At 39.2% G+C, this 17,630-nt stretch overlaps 1 protein-coding gene across 2 annotated transcripts in view; it reads left to right on the forward strand.

Moving 5' to 3' along the window:
- The first annotated feature begins 65 nt into the window (after nt 1-65).
- Nucleotides 66-17,630, forward strand: part of ghrhrl (growth hormone releasing hormone receptor, like) — a 29,530-nt gene continuing 11,965 nt past the window's right edge. For both annotated transcript variants that reach the window (XM_088077827.1, XM_088077828.1), the window contains exons 1-6: nt 66-201; nt 2,457-2,609; nt 14,430-14,535; nt 15,094-15,201; nt 15,760-15,851; nt 16,724-16,827. In XM_088077827.1, coding sequence (XP_087933953.1) covers nt 2,556-2,609; nt 14,430-14,535; nt 15,094-15,201; nt 15,760-15,851; nt 16,724-16,827 — 464 coding nt within the window. In that variant the 5' untranslated portion in view covers nt 66-201; nt 2,457-2,555. The remainder of the gene's footprint in view (nt 202-2,456; nt 2,610-14,429; nt 14,536-15,093; nt 15,202-15,759; nt 15,852-16,723; nt 16,828-17,630) is intronic.

A 17,630-nucleotide genomic window follows, 5' to 3' on the forward strand; every position in this document is an offset into this window, starting at 1 on the left:
CTAACTAGTAATAGACCTGTCAAACAGCCAGTAAACATGAATAAAAGGTGAGAGTGATGATGTCTCCAACATCCACTAATCTGTGTCTGGTTTAGTGTTTGACAGCTTGGAACGACCGAACAACAAGATCGACACATTGCCTCTGTGTGCTGCCTCGCTTTTTCAGAAGTCTGACGTGAATGGAGACGCCAGCACAAACAAGTATGTTTCCTGTCTAACAACACTTTTATGAAGTTCACTGAGGTGTTCTTTGTCTTGCACCTGGGAATTTTTGTCTGCATGTGTGCGCACTTGGTCCCTCTTCTGTCTAACACCTAAATCTACATTTACATCAGAAGGAATGTGAAGATTTTATGACCGAACTCCTCCAGTCCCCCCAAAAACTTCAGTTAAATACAGACCTTAACACCTCATCAAGAATAAAAGCTTAAGAAGTTTGCCCTTCTACCTTAAACCACCTTAAAACAACACTGTAACAAAGAAACATAATTGGACACCAGTTGTGGAAATAGCCAACCAGGATAAAACAAAGTGAATTTGTCGTTATTTATTTTTTCCTCATTGTGCTCCTTGTTCTCATGTCAGAACCTGTTATGTTGATGGTCTGAGATCCCTGGTTCGAAACCCGGTTGGAATGGGGTTCGGTCCGGGCGGGGACCCTTCTGTGCGGAGTTTGCATGTTCTCCCTGTGTCTGCGTGGGTTCTCTCTAGGGTCTCTGGTTTCCTCCCACAGCCCAAAGTCATGCAGCATAGGTTGATTGGTGACTCTAAATTGCCCTTAGGTGTGATTGTGAGCATGTATGGTTGTCTGTCTATATGTGCCGGCTGTCCAGGGTGTACCCCGCCTTCTGCCCGATGACAGCTTGACATTAAATTTAATAATTTAAATATTATATTTGATTATTATTTAGATGATTGATTAATTAAGAAAGCAATTGCAAGAATGCAAGAATAACATTTTCTAGTTACTTTTTCAATGAGCTTTAGTTCAAAGGTCCAGTATGTAGGATTTGGTTGCGCAACAATGAGGTAACAGACTGGACAATGCAAAAACAAAGTGTCCTTTCTAGAGCCACTGTGAAGTGTGTCCATTCTGGCTACTGAAAATAACAGTGCTGTTACTAAGTCCCATCTTTGTATCACAATTCCATTTTTTTACACAGAACCAAACAACAACTGCACAATGCAGCACCAGTGTGTTATTTTACACAGCATGCCAGCATTGCAGAAACAAAAGAAGCATGACAGTCGTGGTGTTTAACACATCAGCGTTGGCATCTAGTGTGACATGACACATACATGTCTGCAGCCTTTTCTAAACAATAACCCTGGCATAATGTCAATAACAATTGAAAAACATTGTTTTCTAAATTTGCATACCCTTGGAGCTGCTGTTCTTCTTTGAGTCAGCCACTAACTGCTGCTAGCTGCTTTTTAAATCTCCCGTGGTGGGCTGTGCTTTAAACATGTTTTCAAAACGTTACACCTGTCTTACCCATGGTCCTGTCCTGCCAACTTTCCTGTTTACACAAACCCTTTTGGCACTGTTACAACCTCCCATGGCAGGACCACACTATTGCCCCATTCTGCAATCATGCATTTTATACAGAACAGCTAGGTGGCATTATGATATTCCCACATTCCTCAGGCAGTGTAAAAGGGGCTATTATGGCAGACTCTGTGAAAGAGGACTCCCTTCATTTGTGGATATGAACAGCTCATTCTAAGATGAAAGAACCGCAACATTTCTTATTTTAAGGTGATTAAGTAGTCCTATTGAAAGTAGTTAGAAATATTACATAGCATTTCTTTTCTTTCAATTCTTTCAATAGATAAATCCTGAATCCTTAATCGCGCATGCTGGACCTTCTATGAAAACAATTTTTGTGATTGTTTGAACAAGTAAGCAAATGAATAAAATGAACAATCTGAAAAGAATAAATATATCAGAGACAAAAAAACTTTTGTATTTATATTTCAAAAGATAAAGCAAAAACAGCACTTTTTATTTATCAAAGCCCCAGTATTTCAATTTTAGTGTAAAGTGTCCATATATGTCAAAAATGTCAGTGTCCATATATGTCCATAACACAAGACCACATTTTGAATGTCTGTCTGGCAACACATTCAGGCTCAGGAGAGCAGAGGGATGAATTAGTATCTCCCGCTCAGCATCAGCTGTAAAGCATGCTGGCCAAATCGGAAGCTGTCCTCTACCTTCAAAATTAAAGAAGATTGCATCCCTTCACAATCGTGCAACACAAGATTAATTAGACTTTCATCCTACATCGTGATATTGTAGGCAGTTTTTCACGAGGCTATTAAAATCTGTGTAGAAAGCAATGTTCAGAGCAATTTCTCACTGACAGTTTGTGAGTGATGCTTTTATTCTGAAAATATAGACAGGAATTGCCATATTTTTCTTATTGCGAGCTTGACATGTGTTGTATTTACAGCTGGGCAGAGAGGAGAGTCTGAGCATCCCCTCCTACACGAGTGTGATGCAGTCTCATTGAGGAAAGCGCCACGTTGGACTGAACAGAGGAATCAACAGCATGTCCTGTCTCTACATCAGAGGGGTTTTCCTCACTCTGTGTTTGGCTCCAACTGTGAGTGATTTACTTTTTTATCTCCTTTCTGAAAGGAAAAAAAAATGATAAAATGTAACTTTTTCTGCTTAGAAAATTTGAAGCTCTCTTTTGCAGGAAATTTAAGTTATTTTAAAAACCAGAATATCACACACTGTTTATAAGAGATGAAACGCCTTAATCTACAAGTTTACTATTTCCTCTCCAAATGTCTGGACCTACATTTTTGACCAAATTAATGATTTGCGGGCATTAATAAGCTTTAATAAAAATAAGTAAGAGACCCCTGCATGTGTGTGCGCGTGTACCTGTGTGTGAGAGTGAGCACGCTGCATCTGTCTGCAGACACCTGATATGCAGCTCTTTGGTTCTCCACAAGTAATTTTATTATCATTAATGTGTTGCATCATAAATTACACGGAAGGAGCATATCAGCAGAATTCAGAAGTGTTTGATTTAATTATAGGTGAAATGTGTGTGAGTTAAATGTACTCTCTCAGTGTGTGTGTGTGTGTGTGTTAATTTAGCCTAATCTTTCGCATTATCTTTAAATAAATTGGGAGATTAAGTGGGTGTGTGTTTGTGTGCAAATGTGTGTAAGTATATTATGTGGTAAAACTGCCCACAGTTTCTTGGTTTTAGCCTCAGTTCTGGTTCCAAATTGAAGACTTACTGCTTTTGTTAGTCTTTTATTATAATAAACTGAAGATTTTTTTTATTTTTGGACTATTGGTTTGTCAAAACTAGAACTCTGAGTAAGTCACCTTCGACTCGAGCTAACTGTGATGGACATTTTTCAGTATTTTTTTTTTTTTTTGTCATTTCAGAGAAAAACAATTAATCAAATGTACACATTAATCAGTAATTTGCAGCTCTAATGCCCTTTTGTTGTTATTTCAGTAATATTGGAATAAGGTCTAAGTGTGTGTGTGTGTGTGTGTGTGTGTGTGTGTGTGTGTGTGTGTGTGTGTGTGTGTTTGTTGGCTATGATGATAATTTTGGGATTTGCTATAAGTAAAAGGTGCAAGCATGTGAGCAATATTTAGAAATGATGTAATTTGTGGCATTCAAATGTGACACTTATAATTGTAGTACTGCAGGTTGACCCTAGCATAGGACACTGACACAGGGGTAAATGCGGTTTTGGATTTTTTTTTCTTTTCTAGGGCTGTCAGTGTTAACATTTTCAGTTTTTTACTGTCATTTAAATTCTAATCAAGACAATCCGGTAAGAAATGCTTAACCTTGTCAATATGGACCTTATAACTGTTTTGTAATGCAAAATAATGGATCTGAAAACATGAGAATAAAAAAGATTAATTGTGATTAACAACTGAAATTCTGCGATAAATTGCGATTAAAAAAATTAATCATTTGACAGCCCTATTTTTTGTGGAATAGGGCAGCAACTAATGATTATTTTCATTGTCAAGTATTCTGATGATTAATTTCTCACTTAATCAGTTGCTTAATTTTTTTTAATAATTTGTCAGAAAATAGGGAGAAATGCTGATCACCATCTTTAAATTTCTTGCTTTGTTCTTTGACTTTGGCTTTTTTTTTACTTTAAAAAATACCCAAGCCATTTGATCAATTATCAAATAAGTTGGTGATGAGTTAAATAGTTGAATACTAATTGAGTAATTGAATAATTGTTGCAGCTCTGTTGTGGAATGGGAATGGAGGTGGAGTGGAGGAAAATGGCTTGCTGAGGCAAAGGGGCAGATGGAGTAAGGCAGAATGGGTGGACGAGGTTGAGTGACTTGGGCAGGCTGAAGTTGCACAAGTGTTTGCTGGCAGGCTGATGACACTGGGACACAGGGGAAAGGACAGTTCATTTTGGGGTTGAAATGAACCTAGCAGTAATGACTACCATGGTACCTGAGACAGCAATCTGGGAAAAGAGTCGGGTTTGTATGCTGGGGAGGTGATGAGCTTTTTGGAGGTAGTTGTTGGGAGAACAGGGGAACCAGGAGAGTGACAGACGGAGCACCAGGGAACAAACAACTTGTGTTCAACACAAGGGAAAATAGTGGGGCATGATTGATGGATGGGATATTAGCAATGAAAATGCTTGATTTATGTCATTAAAATCCATGGAAATTGGAATCTTTTCCATTAGACTACCACAGACAAACAAACAAATTGGAATTTGTGACCTGAATTCGCTTTGTTTAAATCAGCAAAATGAAAATGACTGAATGACTTCTGTTTGCCGATATTACCACATTATTTACAACCTGCAGTGTTTGTGCTATTCATCGTGGCAAATCCACTGTGAAGAAACAAGACGGAGAACACACCATACACACCATACACACCATACACACGTTCACATGCCGACAGCCTTTTTTTTTTTATCAGTAGCTTTATAAGATTATTATTACACAGCCACCTCACTAATTTCCATAACAGAATAGAAATGTGAGCAGCAGGCAAACAGGTGGTATGATGATCTGCGTGACAGAGAGAGAATGGGAGCAGGGAGACACTCATCGCTACGTTCCACTTCAGTCTATTCACTGTCACTGCTCAGGACTGCAGAGAATTATAATGAACTCTCAGGGTCCATAAACACACACACACACACACACACACACACACACACACACACACACACATACAGACACATTTTAAAAGAAAACTCATCATTGCAAACAAGACCAGTAGTGGTCTCTTTTGGATGTTCAGATGATTGATATTTTTGCTCTTTTAGCCACATCTGAGAAGGAAAAACGTAAACTAAACATAAAAATTGAAAATATGAAAGGTGTCTGGTCATCTCTTTGGCTTCATGGTAAAAAATAAATAGAGAGATAGATACATACATAGATAGATAGATACATAGGTCGATATTCATTTTGAACATAGCAAATAAAATAGGACGAAATGATCAGATCAGTATCATTCTCTTGTACTATCAATATGAAATGTTACATTCAACAGCCTTTTTTTTAGACAAGGATAAAGACTGGAAACAGAAGAAAAAAAAGCTAGCAAAATGAAGTTCTGGTTTGGCCATTGATTCATAATAATAACTTGATACCGGATGACAAGATGCTGCCCATGGAGTTGCTCACCTTGCACATATGCCCAAAAGCTTCCAATTTGCTTCTGTGACATGTCGCTCATTGAATATGCACATAATGTTTCTCCTGCTGGCCCCTACCACGAGCTACAGCTTGGCTCGTAGACAAATTGTGGTGACGTAATGGATTTAGAAAACATAAAATAATCAAGTTGATAATAGTTTCCTATTAAGTAACTAAGGAATAGTATGTATAATCCCCTCAATTTGGATTTATAGTTTGTCATACATCCACTATTCCAATACTTTCTTCAGCAATCATATCCCATTTCCACCAAAATTAGCTTGTGGGTTTTTGGTTTTTTTTTAACAACGGTAAACATACTAAAATAGGCTATATTCTGCTTTCCCATTGCAGGTAGACCAGAGCTGTGTACATGGCTCTGCAGCAGATGAGTGAGTGAGTGAGTGAGTGAGTGAGTGTGAGTGTGAGTGTGAGTGTGAGTGTGAGTGTGAGTGTGAGTGTGAGTGTGTGTGTGTGTGTGTGTGTGTGTGTGTGTGCATCATTGCATCTTGCAGATTATGGAGTTGAAATTGGCGTGTTATTCCGGGTGTAGTTATTCCATCAATGCCTATTAGAGCCGGAGGCGATAAATACCCATGACTACTCCAGAGTCATTTGACCTGGTGATAGTGCCGATTGTGCACTTTCCAGATGGATTAACAAGCAAGATGTTTGCAGGTGATGGTTTCTTGTGCAATGGGAAAGAGGCTAAAGAGAGAGAATAAAAAGATTTCTTTTTGGCTTCATGCACCCAGTGCGCAAATTTCATTGTGATGAACGAGCCCCAGCTCCAAGAAACTTAACAATCATAATTCCCAAAACGTCAAACAGTTCCTTTACTAACTAAACTTCAGAGACGGTCTGTGCGGCTGCTCTCTTTCTGATCGACTGAGCATGTTCTATATTTTTATCCTGTGCCGCAGGACTGTGGCAGCAGTGTAAAAGTGCACCTCATTTACTGTTGAAAATAGAAGGCAACATCTGCAAAGTGAGCCCAATTCGATGGCCCCTTTTTGGGTAGTTAGTGGATAATGGGCTTCACCTCTCAGAGAACATTTTTACAGCAGACTGCATGCTAACCTGGCAGTGTGAAGGGGCCTTTAGCTTTGCATTTAGTTTCATGGCTCATAATATCCACCTCATGCAGACCCCCGTGTCTCTATATCCCTATCTCTGTGTCTGTCTTTTAAATGCAGCATAGTGTCTCCCGTTATCCCACCGTGCAGTTAAAATGCACAAGCACGTCATCAGCCACCCAGTCTTGGCTCTTGCTTTGTTCCTCACCCCCCTGAAGCTCTGCTTGTCTCCTCTCAACTGCACACCATTCTTATGCAGAGTAAAATGTCTTCACAGCATCCCCTTGCATAGAAACAGGTGCCATGTGTGCTGCATGAGCCCCATTTGACACACAATGTGTCATTTAGCTGATGCATTTGTATAGTGTGCTTTATGGTTTCATGAGTTCATAAGTCTTTCTGCTTTGAATATAAATGACCTGGCAGTGTTCACTGCATGCTCAAACAATGAATTATAACAACACAGTTTAGCAGAGAACAATGTAACATTTTCTCTGCATACACCTTGAAGTATACTTAATGCAAACTCTAATTTCTCTGCAGGAGGCAAAGTAAACCTGTTTTTTTTTCACAGTCCTTGCCTGCCTTTGAACAGGAAGATCAGTAATTGGCGCAAAAATTGCACAGTAACACCTCTCATTAGATTATTAGCATTACATTAAGAATAAACAGGACTGGCATCGATTTGCTGAGGTTGCTTCCAACACGTCCACTCCTCACTGACGGAGGCAGAGATGGTGCTGAGAGATTGCATCCTAGGGGGGAAACATTTTTCCCATCCAGCAACTGCCAGGAGGAGTGCGCTCAATTCCAGCTAGTTTTCTGTATTATGTTTATTCTGTAGGTGGTTTGGACATAGTTGCTAAAGTGGTTTGTTATTCTGCACAAACACACGCTCTGGCTTTTTTCCAAGAATCCCATTATTTGTTTGCATGCGTGAGATGGTGAACAGGTTGACAGATAAGACACAAAATGAGGAGAAAGAGCCAAGGTGAGTGATTGGATTGGCAAAACAGAAATGAGAAGTTCAGATCCAAACCACTTTTACTTCTGGTTGTCTTTTTTCAAATGTATCCTGATGAATTTTAAGGTGAAGCATTATTCTGAATTGAATGTGCAATATTTTGGGTTTAAATCCTCCAAATGGTCTGGCTTGGCTTTGGATGTGAATCTCAAAGGCAGACTCTTTCTTGTATGAAGTACCTGTTTAACTTTAAATGTATTAAAATAAAATAATCAATATCCTATCCACTGACACTGCATGGAAATATTTATCAGTGTGTCAGTGAAATTATAAGGTCCAGTATGTAAGATTTGGGGGGATTAAGTGGCATCCAGCGGTGAGGATTGCAGATGCAGAGGTTTTCATCACACGCTGAATTATCAGCAGAGGTCTCTTCCTCCCCAAAACAAATGGACCAGGTGATTAAAACCAGTAAAAACACTAAATATAGCAGTTTCACGTTACCAATCATTAAATCACTGACACTGTTTGGCATGTCAGTCCAGCATTTATTTTATTTAATTTTTTAAACCTGGTTTGTCCCATTGAGATCAAAGATCTCTTTTACGAAAGAGACCTGGCTAAGAATAGCAGCAACACAATGTCAACAACAAAAAAAATTCTCATAAAAGCACATTGATTTGAGTAACACTGGATAATCAGATAAAACATTTGCAATCAGACAGTGTGAACTCAATGGATTTCACCATGGTTTTACTCTCATTCAGGGACATCATGTGTTGAAGCTTAAGATTGTTCTGCAGATTATTCCATGCTGGAGGTGCAGAGAAGCTAAAAGCCTTTCAATTCATTTCTGTCTTTGACAACAACAAGATGCATGGAGGTTATAATTCCCATATTTCATATTCAAAAGTGAAGATAAAACGGTAGGAATTTTACCAACAATGGCTTTGTAGATAAAAACACACCAGTGACTGAGGTGGCGCATACATAAAGCAGGCCAATCCACTTATGTGTACAAGACACGGTGGTGAGTAAGAGATCCACAATTAGAAATGAGTCTGAGAGGCCCATGATAAATGCTATCCAGCATTTGAAAACAGTGAGCAGAGGCATTCAACACATCACCATAATGAGCATGCTAATTTGTGCTCAGCTGTTTTTCTCTGATAACTGAAGATCTAGTTGTTCAGGAGGTTTTCAGGCTGTTCTCACAAACTGTAAGTTTTCCTACAAAGATTATGCACCCAAATTCATATAAATCCAATTTATTTTAAAAGGCTGCAATAATGTGCCCAGTGAGCTGATGGGAGTAAACAAGGAAGCAGTCCCAAACAGTCTTATAAGGAGGTAGGTTTAGGTGACGAATTGGTCACAAAAATCCAGACCTTAACCTTAACCTTAAACACAAGTTCCATGCCGAGTGAACTTTGAGTCATTTTAAGGTGCGTCGTCACCAGATTTCTTTTCTGTAACCACAGTGACTTTTATTGCCTGAGCCTAACCTCTGTAACTGAAACTAAATATATATCTGTATGTGAAAGACGTAACATCATTTTTGGAACGCCAATTTGTATGACATCATGTAAACTGTTGTGCATGCATTTTCGTAGGATATCATAGGACCCGTTCTATGAGCACAAGGAAGCAGAATTATCCGCAGAGGTCTCTTCCTGACCATAACAAACAGACTCACTGATTTAAACCAGTATAAATACTTCTGTAAAGCAATTTTAGGTAAAAAATTCTGTGGTTTTTTTTGACGCTATTATCGTCTGCTAACTACGGTGGCCAACGCAAAAATGTAAATTGCTCTATCTACAGCCAGTGTTTTGTTTGTCTGTTCTTGGCTACTGTAGAAACATGGAGGTACAACATGGCAAACTCTGTAGATGAGGACCCACTCCCCTATGTAGATACAAGCAGCTCATTCTAGGGAAACAACACAACTTTTCTTATTTTCAGGTGATTATACACTAAGGAAAACATACTTATTATGTAATATTGCTTTTCTGCCAATATAGCCCCCTTAATCTTACACACTGGACCTTTAATGTTTGAATCTGTTTCCCTAAACTTATACATTCTCTTCATTTACTTTACTTTCATGGTTACAAATCAGCATTTGTGCACTTCAGACAAACATCCTGTTTGTGCCCTTCCATTACACAGTTGGCATTTCATTCTCTATTTCCAAAGCACTTTAGTTTTTCCCATAACGTCACACGCTCACGCAGTTCAAGTCGTATGCACACCATTATGATAATAAAAAGCTATATCTATGCAAGGCATAGTCAGTCATGTAATTTCATGAAATGGCTCCAGGTGGGTTTGCACGGGTGCAGATGTTGCCGTTTTCCCCCTCAGAGAAACTCATAGATTTTTTTTAATGGAAATGCGTGTAACAAACAGCAAGCCCATCCTATTAGCTGACACTCAGAGAGGTGGTGAGTGGGGGGAAACTCTCCAGAGGAAGTAATCGTGGTCCCAGAGGAATTTAGCCTCTGAAGCTTCTCTTCATTAAGAGTTTGCTTGCGCTCGTGTTACCTCTGGTGTTTTGAAGTGTGATGGAACTAATCTGAATCCAGGACAAACGTCTGTGTGTTTTATGCGTATATCAATAAGAGAAGACTCCATTATGACTGAGACAGCAGGGGCTCGGGTAATGGAGCGGGGCCTCCTCTAATCTGAAGGTTGATGGCTTGATTTATTCTTGGGCAAGATACTGAACTTCAAATTACTCCCGATAGCTGTTCCATTGGTGTATGAATGTTTAAAAACTGAGTTGCAGATGGCACTTTGTGCGGTAGCCTCAGCCACCAGTGAATGTGTGTGGATGGGTGATTGTGACTCGTAGAGTGAAAGTGCTTTGAGAGGTCAAATGACTAGAAAAGCGCTATACAAGTGCAGGTGCATTCTACAACCTGTTTTGTTTTCCTCTGTGTTTAATTTCATCTTCTGAAACCAAAGGAGAGACTCAAATAGTAAAATAATACAGGGTAAGAAAAACTAACTGAAAAACACTCTCAGAATTCTGAGTACTTTTGGAAATGTGGAGGAGCGTTGTGATTACATATCTGCTTTTTCTACTTTTGTCTCCTTATTGTCTGCATTTGCTTTTTTCTTTTTTAACACACACACACACACACACACACACACACACACACATACATACACACCTCATCTCTGCAAACATCGCATTATACGGTGATGTCTTCAAGAATGGAAGCAAGCTTGTGCTTAACTCATTATCTCTTTCATCTATGATTTTTTTAGATATTTTTCAGAATGGCTGTCATGATTTTTACCTAGTTAATGACAGCGTAGTTAGAGTCTATCTATAAACTCGAGGCTGCAGTAACCCACATAAATGAATGTTTTCCAACATGCAAGCAAAAATCAAGGTACAATGTGAAACAGTAACAGTATGATTCCAAACTTTGTAGATGAATTTAAAGTTATACTTTACCCACAAAATGACCATTTCTATATCAGTTACACACTGTGTGTTATGTTAAATTTGTGAAAAACCTAATTAATTTTATTTATTTTTTCTCAATTTTGTGTGCATAGTACTTCCCAAACACATGCATTTTCACTCAAACATTCTGATCTAAAAAACTACAGTACAAATAGTTTAATTGCACAGCCAAGTAGTATGTCTGAGCAAACACGTGCTCAAAGGGAGCTCGTATGCACACGTATAGGCACACTCAGGGGGTGCTAGTTGTAGGTGGAAATGTAGCTTTGTCGTTGTTAAATGTGATACTCAGTGGAGAATGTTTTTGGATGTATGCCTGAAAAACAATGACTTCTTTACAAATTCAATGCATCATGAAGTGAGTAATTGCTGTCCATAGATGGTGTGATAACGGCCATTTTCATATCGCAGTAAATCTTAAAACTGGTACCGCTGCAACCAAATTCAGGAGCAATATCATGAAGGACATATTATCAGGAAACATACTTTTGCAGTGTGTCGTCTGAGCTAATGAAAATGGACTTTGCCTGCTGCTCTGACCTTTACATTCAGGAACAGTTAAGTTCCCCATCAGCATGAGATAAATACAAATGACATTTGATTTAACTTCATTCGCTTAAGATATGATCTGTTATAGAATGCTTAAAATAAAAATCAGGATCTTAGATTTGTTGTGTGGACTCAGTCCCAGTATGAAAGTATGACATTTTATAAATATAGACTGATGTATGTATGATGCTGATCAAAGAGTCAGACTATAAAAAGGCAGTGGATGTTTCTGACCCATGCACCTGACCCCTTTTGCAACTTTGACCTCTTGGCATTCTCGTCATCTATATACACTTCAGCACCAATGATTATGACCCATCCTGCCAAATAAAAGCATCTACATCCATACCCATCCTGTGATTTACAGCCAGAGTACAGATTGTTTCCCGTCAGACAACGATCAAAGCACAGCACTCCTCTAACGCTTGCTGTCAACACCACATCCTGTGTATTAGCAGCAGTGTTCAAAAACACATTACATTTGTGTTCTGCGTAATTGTCCAACATAACACAGGAATGTTCGTGCTCTCTCACTGACGTTGGATTATATGACCGTATGACCTCTTTTATACAGCAACTGTTAACTGGCACAGACTGTGTAACAGGTTTGTTATCACAGATTTGAGGTACAGACCAAAAGATGATTACCACAGTCACTCTGTCTGTGCATGCTTCCTCCAATCGACCCCCTTCATAAGTTACCCTCCAATGATCCTTTTCTTTCCCAGAAACAAGATGTTATTTATTTTTAGACTGCGATAAATGCCAGTCAAATGCAAATCCAGTTATTCTGTTTTTATTTGGCATCAGGAAATGGAGGGATGAGCTGGGGCAGACTAACAGAGGAATATCTGAGCGTCTCTAAATGGACGATGTTGTTGGGAGACCAGGACAATCATCCTTGTCATTAGGGACAGACTCATTCAATGATTTCTCCGAGCTTTCCCTTTCTGTATGCTGCAGTGAAAGATAATTTTGTTTAAAGCCACTGAATAAAATAGGTGTGTTTTGCCTAAAGGTTACTGTATCAATGGGAAAGCATTTCCTGCTAAAGGCAAAGTGAGTCACTGCCCTTTAAAAATTGACATACACATGAAATACTTTTTTTTTTATGGAATTACAGACTGACAGACAGACTACGGCCTCTGCTTCAGTGTTTGTATATGTCTAACAGAGCATCCTTTCCTTCTAGGGCTGGGCTTTATTGAGAAAATCAAATATACCTCAATATCAATATTGCAACCATATTGTAAGGTTGACGATTGGTGCTTTCACAAAATATTTTCACAACGAGATTTTGATAAATAATCATCGGTATTGTGATTATAATAACTAAGTGGGTAATGGCTAAGAATATAACAGCCAGAACAGTCTGGTAAGTTCAGAAAACTACATCACGTTACTATAATGCAAAATTTAAAGTAAAGTGTGTATTTTTTTTGGGATATATTGGCACAAATTGAATATTGTATAATAACGTTTTTTTTTATAGTGTAGATGGAAGCACAGGTAAAGGGCACTTGCAAGAAATTGCTGCCTGACGCAACTCCGAAGGTGACATTGGGGCAGCTGGGAACCACCCTTTTTTGATGTTTCGCTCGATTAATCTGGGGACATGTCACAGTAGTAGAGCAACAATAAGGGCGTCTCCCTACAGCCCCCTGCAGCTGACCCAAGGATGCTTGCCTTCCCTACCCGTGGTCCTTTTTTCTCCTGTTCTGCCGCCTTGACCTCTTGTGATTGGAACCAGACACTCCCATCTTTTCAAGAAGCACTGGCTGGATGTACTAACGAACACTCAGCCAACTTCCAAACTGAAGCTGGCAGCCGACCACCTTGCCTCTCTGCACTCGGCCTTACAGCTCTGCGTACTTGTCATTTTTCCTCTCTAAGGCTGCCTCAGAGATATCACAACATTTTTAACCTGACAGAGAGCTCTGCTGTGATCACAGTCCGGGCTGTGGTGGACCGTAGGATGACGTCAGGTTGCAGGGAAGTTGTGATCTTCGTTGGGAACTTAAGCTGCCGATCGAGGTCCACTCTTAGGTTCCATTCACACCCAGGTGTAATGACTGATCTCTCACTTTGGCTAATGTTCTGTGCTTCACTTCCTTGTCCAACAAAGTGTATCAGCCGCTGTGATGTTGATGATTTGTGTCCGATTGCTTTGAGCCTGCGTTTAAGAGTTTCCAAGGAGTTTGTGCTCATCCATGGAGTCTACCATTGTTGTAGCACAGAACGGACTAACCAATTACTGGCTTTAAATTGGGCCATTTGTGTTTTTGCATTGAAAAAAAAAGATTTTTAATGTGAAACTGCTTTATTCTGCTTTTTTACCAGTTTGAATCACTGGGTCTGCTTGTTTCAAAGAAGAGAAGACCTCTGCGGATAATCCGGCTCAGTTAAAGACCTCCTTAACAATGAATGCTAAGGGAATTCCTAGATGTCCCTAAATCCCCCTAACCTTAACACACTGGTCCTTTAAAACTAGAAAAAGACAGCATTTAAATGGGACCTGCTAACAGAGGTTTGGCTTAATCCTCAAATTTCCAAAATATCTTAAAAATGCCCCTGTGACCACGTGACCAGTGCAGAGCAGCTGCGATTTGCCCCTAACCTCCTGTTATTTTACAATAGTGGACCTATATCCTTCCTTTCTTCCTTCTTTCTCTCCTCTAGGCCTTGGCGAGCCTGCACCCTGAATGCGAGTACATCTTTCAGCTGGGGAAAGAGGAGCTTCAGTGCCTTCAGTACATTGCAGAGCATGGCAACGGAAGCACAGAAGGTGTGTTTTCCAATTTAAAATCACCCTGCAGCTCATATAAATCCAGGCGTGGCTGTAGTTGTGGTATGAAAAATACTGCAAATGTTCTCATTAAGTACAGGAGTCGAGGCTGGAATAAATGCTTCACAGAGAATCATCAGTTGTCAGAGCCACTTCTCTATGGCGTCCTGACTGCAAAATGAAAACACAATGGGCGATCTGTCACTGTGATGCATCTGTAGAAGAGACTATTAAGGATAGTTACATAAGGATTTATGTATGTAATCTATCTCAAGACAAAGGTCTTGGTTGGAGATCTACAGTACTTCCTCATTCTTGTCTGAATACAATTTATGCAGAGGCGGACGTTATGGCTTTGAAGAATGTCGTTGAGGGTATTGTGCATGATACACCCCATTTACCTCTACTGTATCTCCATGAGTATATATTTAAACTGTGTGCATTTCAAGCGGCCGTGTATGATTATGGATATAAATGTGCGCTCATGGTGTTTCTGATTAACTACCACGATAGAGACATACTTTCTTTTTTTAACCGTCTTTCTCCTTCTCCAAAAAGTTTGTCCGCCATTCTGGGATGCAGTCACCTGCTGGCCTCATGCAGCCGTGGGGGAAACAGTCCAAAGAGCTTGTCCGGCCGTCTTCTCCCTCTTCAAAAACAACACAGGTGACTTAAGGATCACATGGGGGAAAGAGGGGATGAGTAGTGTGTTTAGGCTGAGATAATAATGAGAGCAGCTTGTTTGCCATTGAGTCAAAAAGTTAAATTGTTGCTCTGATGATAGTAAAGGGTGTTTTTTCAAAAGTATGTAAAGTATGTTTATTTATTTATCGTTCAGTCATTTATATGCTGTCTTTATTTTGTGAATTTGTAGTCATGTTGTCATGTTGTCATGTTAGTAATGTCGTTTCTCAGTGCTTGGGCTTAGTAGATTGTCACAGGAGACTAAAATCAAATTAGAAGTAAATTAGCATACAAATGTTTAATCAAAAGAGCAAACAAGACGTACCTTGGCAAGTTTTAATATTTCTGTCACCTTTCATTTTTACTCCACTACATTGGCCACTAGTATTTTAATAACTTACTACAAAATTGGGAAAGAAGAGAGAAAATTTTTACATCATTAGCATCTTATAACCATCGAACATTTAATCTGTTACTCTTGACAAGTTCATAAATGTAACCTAAAGATGATCTTTTTCACATCCTGACCTTTCACTTCAGGTTCAGTGAGCCGTAACTGCACCAGCGGAGGTTGGTCCGGACCTTTCCCTCCGTACCTCATCGCCTGCAGTGTGGATGATGACATTCCTGAGGTGAGAGATGTTGGGGTGAGGCAGATAAAAAGGTCCGTTTGGGGAATGAGAAATTGAGAGTGCAGAGGTCCGAACTGGAGAAAAAAGAAAGAAGTAGGCGAGAACAATATTTTTTTTATATAGAAACAGGGACAAATACAGACCTTGTTCAACTTCAGAAGTCAACAAACTGGACAAACTAAATTAGAAAAGAAAAATGTACCATGTTACAAAAGATTCATGTCAAAATTTTAGTGCAGCCTGTCAGACTACTGAAGTGAAACTGCAGCCCACATACCTTCTTTTGTTTCTTTTTGAAGCAGTTTGGATTAAAGTGATTATCGCTGCCTCTTCAGAGAAGAGAAGAAAATCTATTCAAACATAAATGTGTCTCGTGAAAATACTTTTGCAAGGCAGGAAGTGAATTGAAAGTCACCCATCAGGTAATAGCTGAAATTATCTTGTTTCACAAAAAGAGGATGGTGCCTGATCGTACTGAATAGTTTTTTTTTTCAAAGATAATTATGAGAAAAATACTTTTGGTGCAATATGAAGCATCTTTTACCTGAGTTAAAAAAAAGCATTATAAGTTATCCAATAGCGAGGGGTGGAAAGTCATTAATTACACGTTCAGACCTTTTTCATGTTCTTTTAATCGATTATAGTCTACTCGCTCCAGTCATACTGCCATTAGACTCATCTTCAAAATATGGAGAAAGGCTTTCTTGTAGCCCTGCAGCAGTCATCTCTTCAATACAGTTGAGTCTGGAGTTTGTCCGCAATTTGGTCTCATTTTGAGACATTACTTTCATTTTGACAGCATTTTTGAAAAGCCTCAACACTGGAGTATAATGTCCTCTTATAAAAAATACTCTTTCTCCTCTTGCTTTCAGACAGAGCAGTCATACTTTGCCACAGTGAAGCTGATTTACACTGTCGGCTACAGCATCTCTCTAGTGGTCCTGGTTGTTGCTGTGTTGATGCTGCTGCTCTTCAGGTAAGAACAGATAAGGCAGACAGACTTTTATTCCATTTTTCATCAGTGTATTTTGGTAAACTCAAGGCCATTGCAATTCTCCCAGAGAGCCAAGCAATAGCGAGCACAACGATATTGTACTATAAACAAAATGATTATTACAAAGCTCTCTTGGGCTTTTAACAGCGCCTGACACTCACCAGTTTGAGGCCTTTGTTTGGATCTGTAGCTGTGACACAATTAAAATCTTTGGCCTAATGTAGTTTATTGAAGAAATAATTTGACATTTTGGTAAATACACCTGCACTTCTTTATTTTTAGAAGAGAAATTTGACACCACTCATGTCTCTATGCTAAATATGAAGCAAGAGCCAGCAGGTGATTGGGTTAGTTTAACATAAAGATTGATGAGATTCTCTAAGAACCAACATAGCAATACATGTTTTGTTGAGCTCCGTGACTGAGACTTTGAGACTGAATTCGTACTTTATATGATACACACTCAGTTATGCTGCTGGAGGGATTGTGGAGAAATCGTGGTCGATCATGACCATATTTTCGGGTCCTGCACTTCTTTTCAGACTTTCTGGGAGGAAGTAGCAAGAATAATTTCTAAAGCTTTCGGTTTCTGTGTCATAACAACATTGACAGCCAATTATCTTGTACATATCCCTGATGGATTAAGTAAAGATTGTACCCCACGCCTTAAGATCTTGCTGGCACCAAATAAAAAGGCCATTACAAAATACTTGCTCTTGAAAAACGGTCCCACTGCTGGCCTTTTTGTCAATATTGTTAAACACCTAGATCTCCTAACACTTTAT

Source organism: Plectropomus leopardus, chromosome 5, assembly GCF_026936395.1.
Source record: "Plectropomus leopardus strain MGB_pleo_1.0 chromosome 5, ASM2693639v1, whole genome shotgun sequence".
In the NCBI taxonomy this organism is placed as follows: domain Eukaryota; kingdom Metazoa; phylum Chordata; class Actinopteri; order Perciformes; family Serranidae; genus Plectropomus; species Plectropomus leopardus.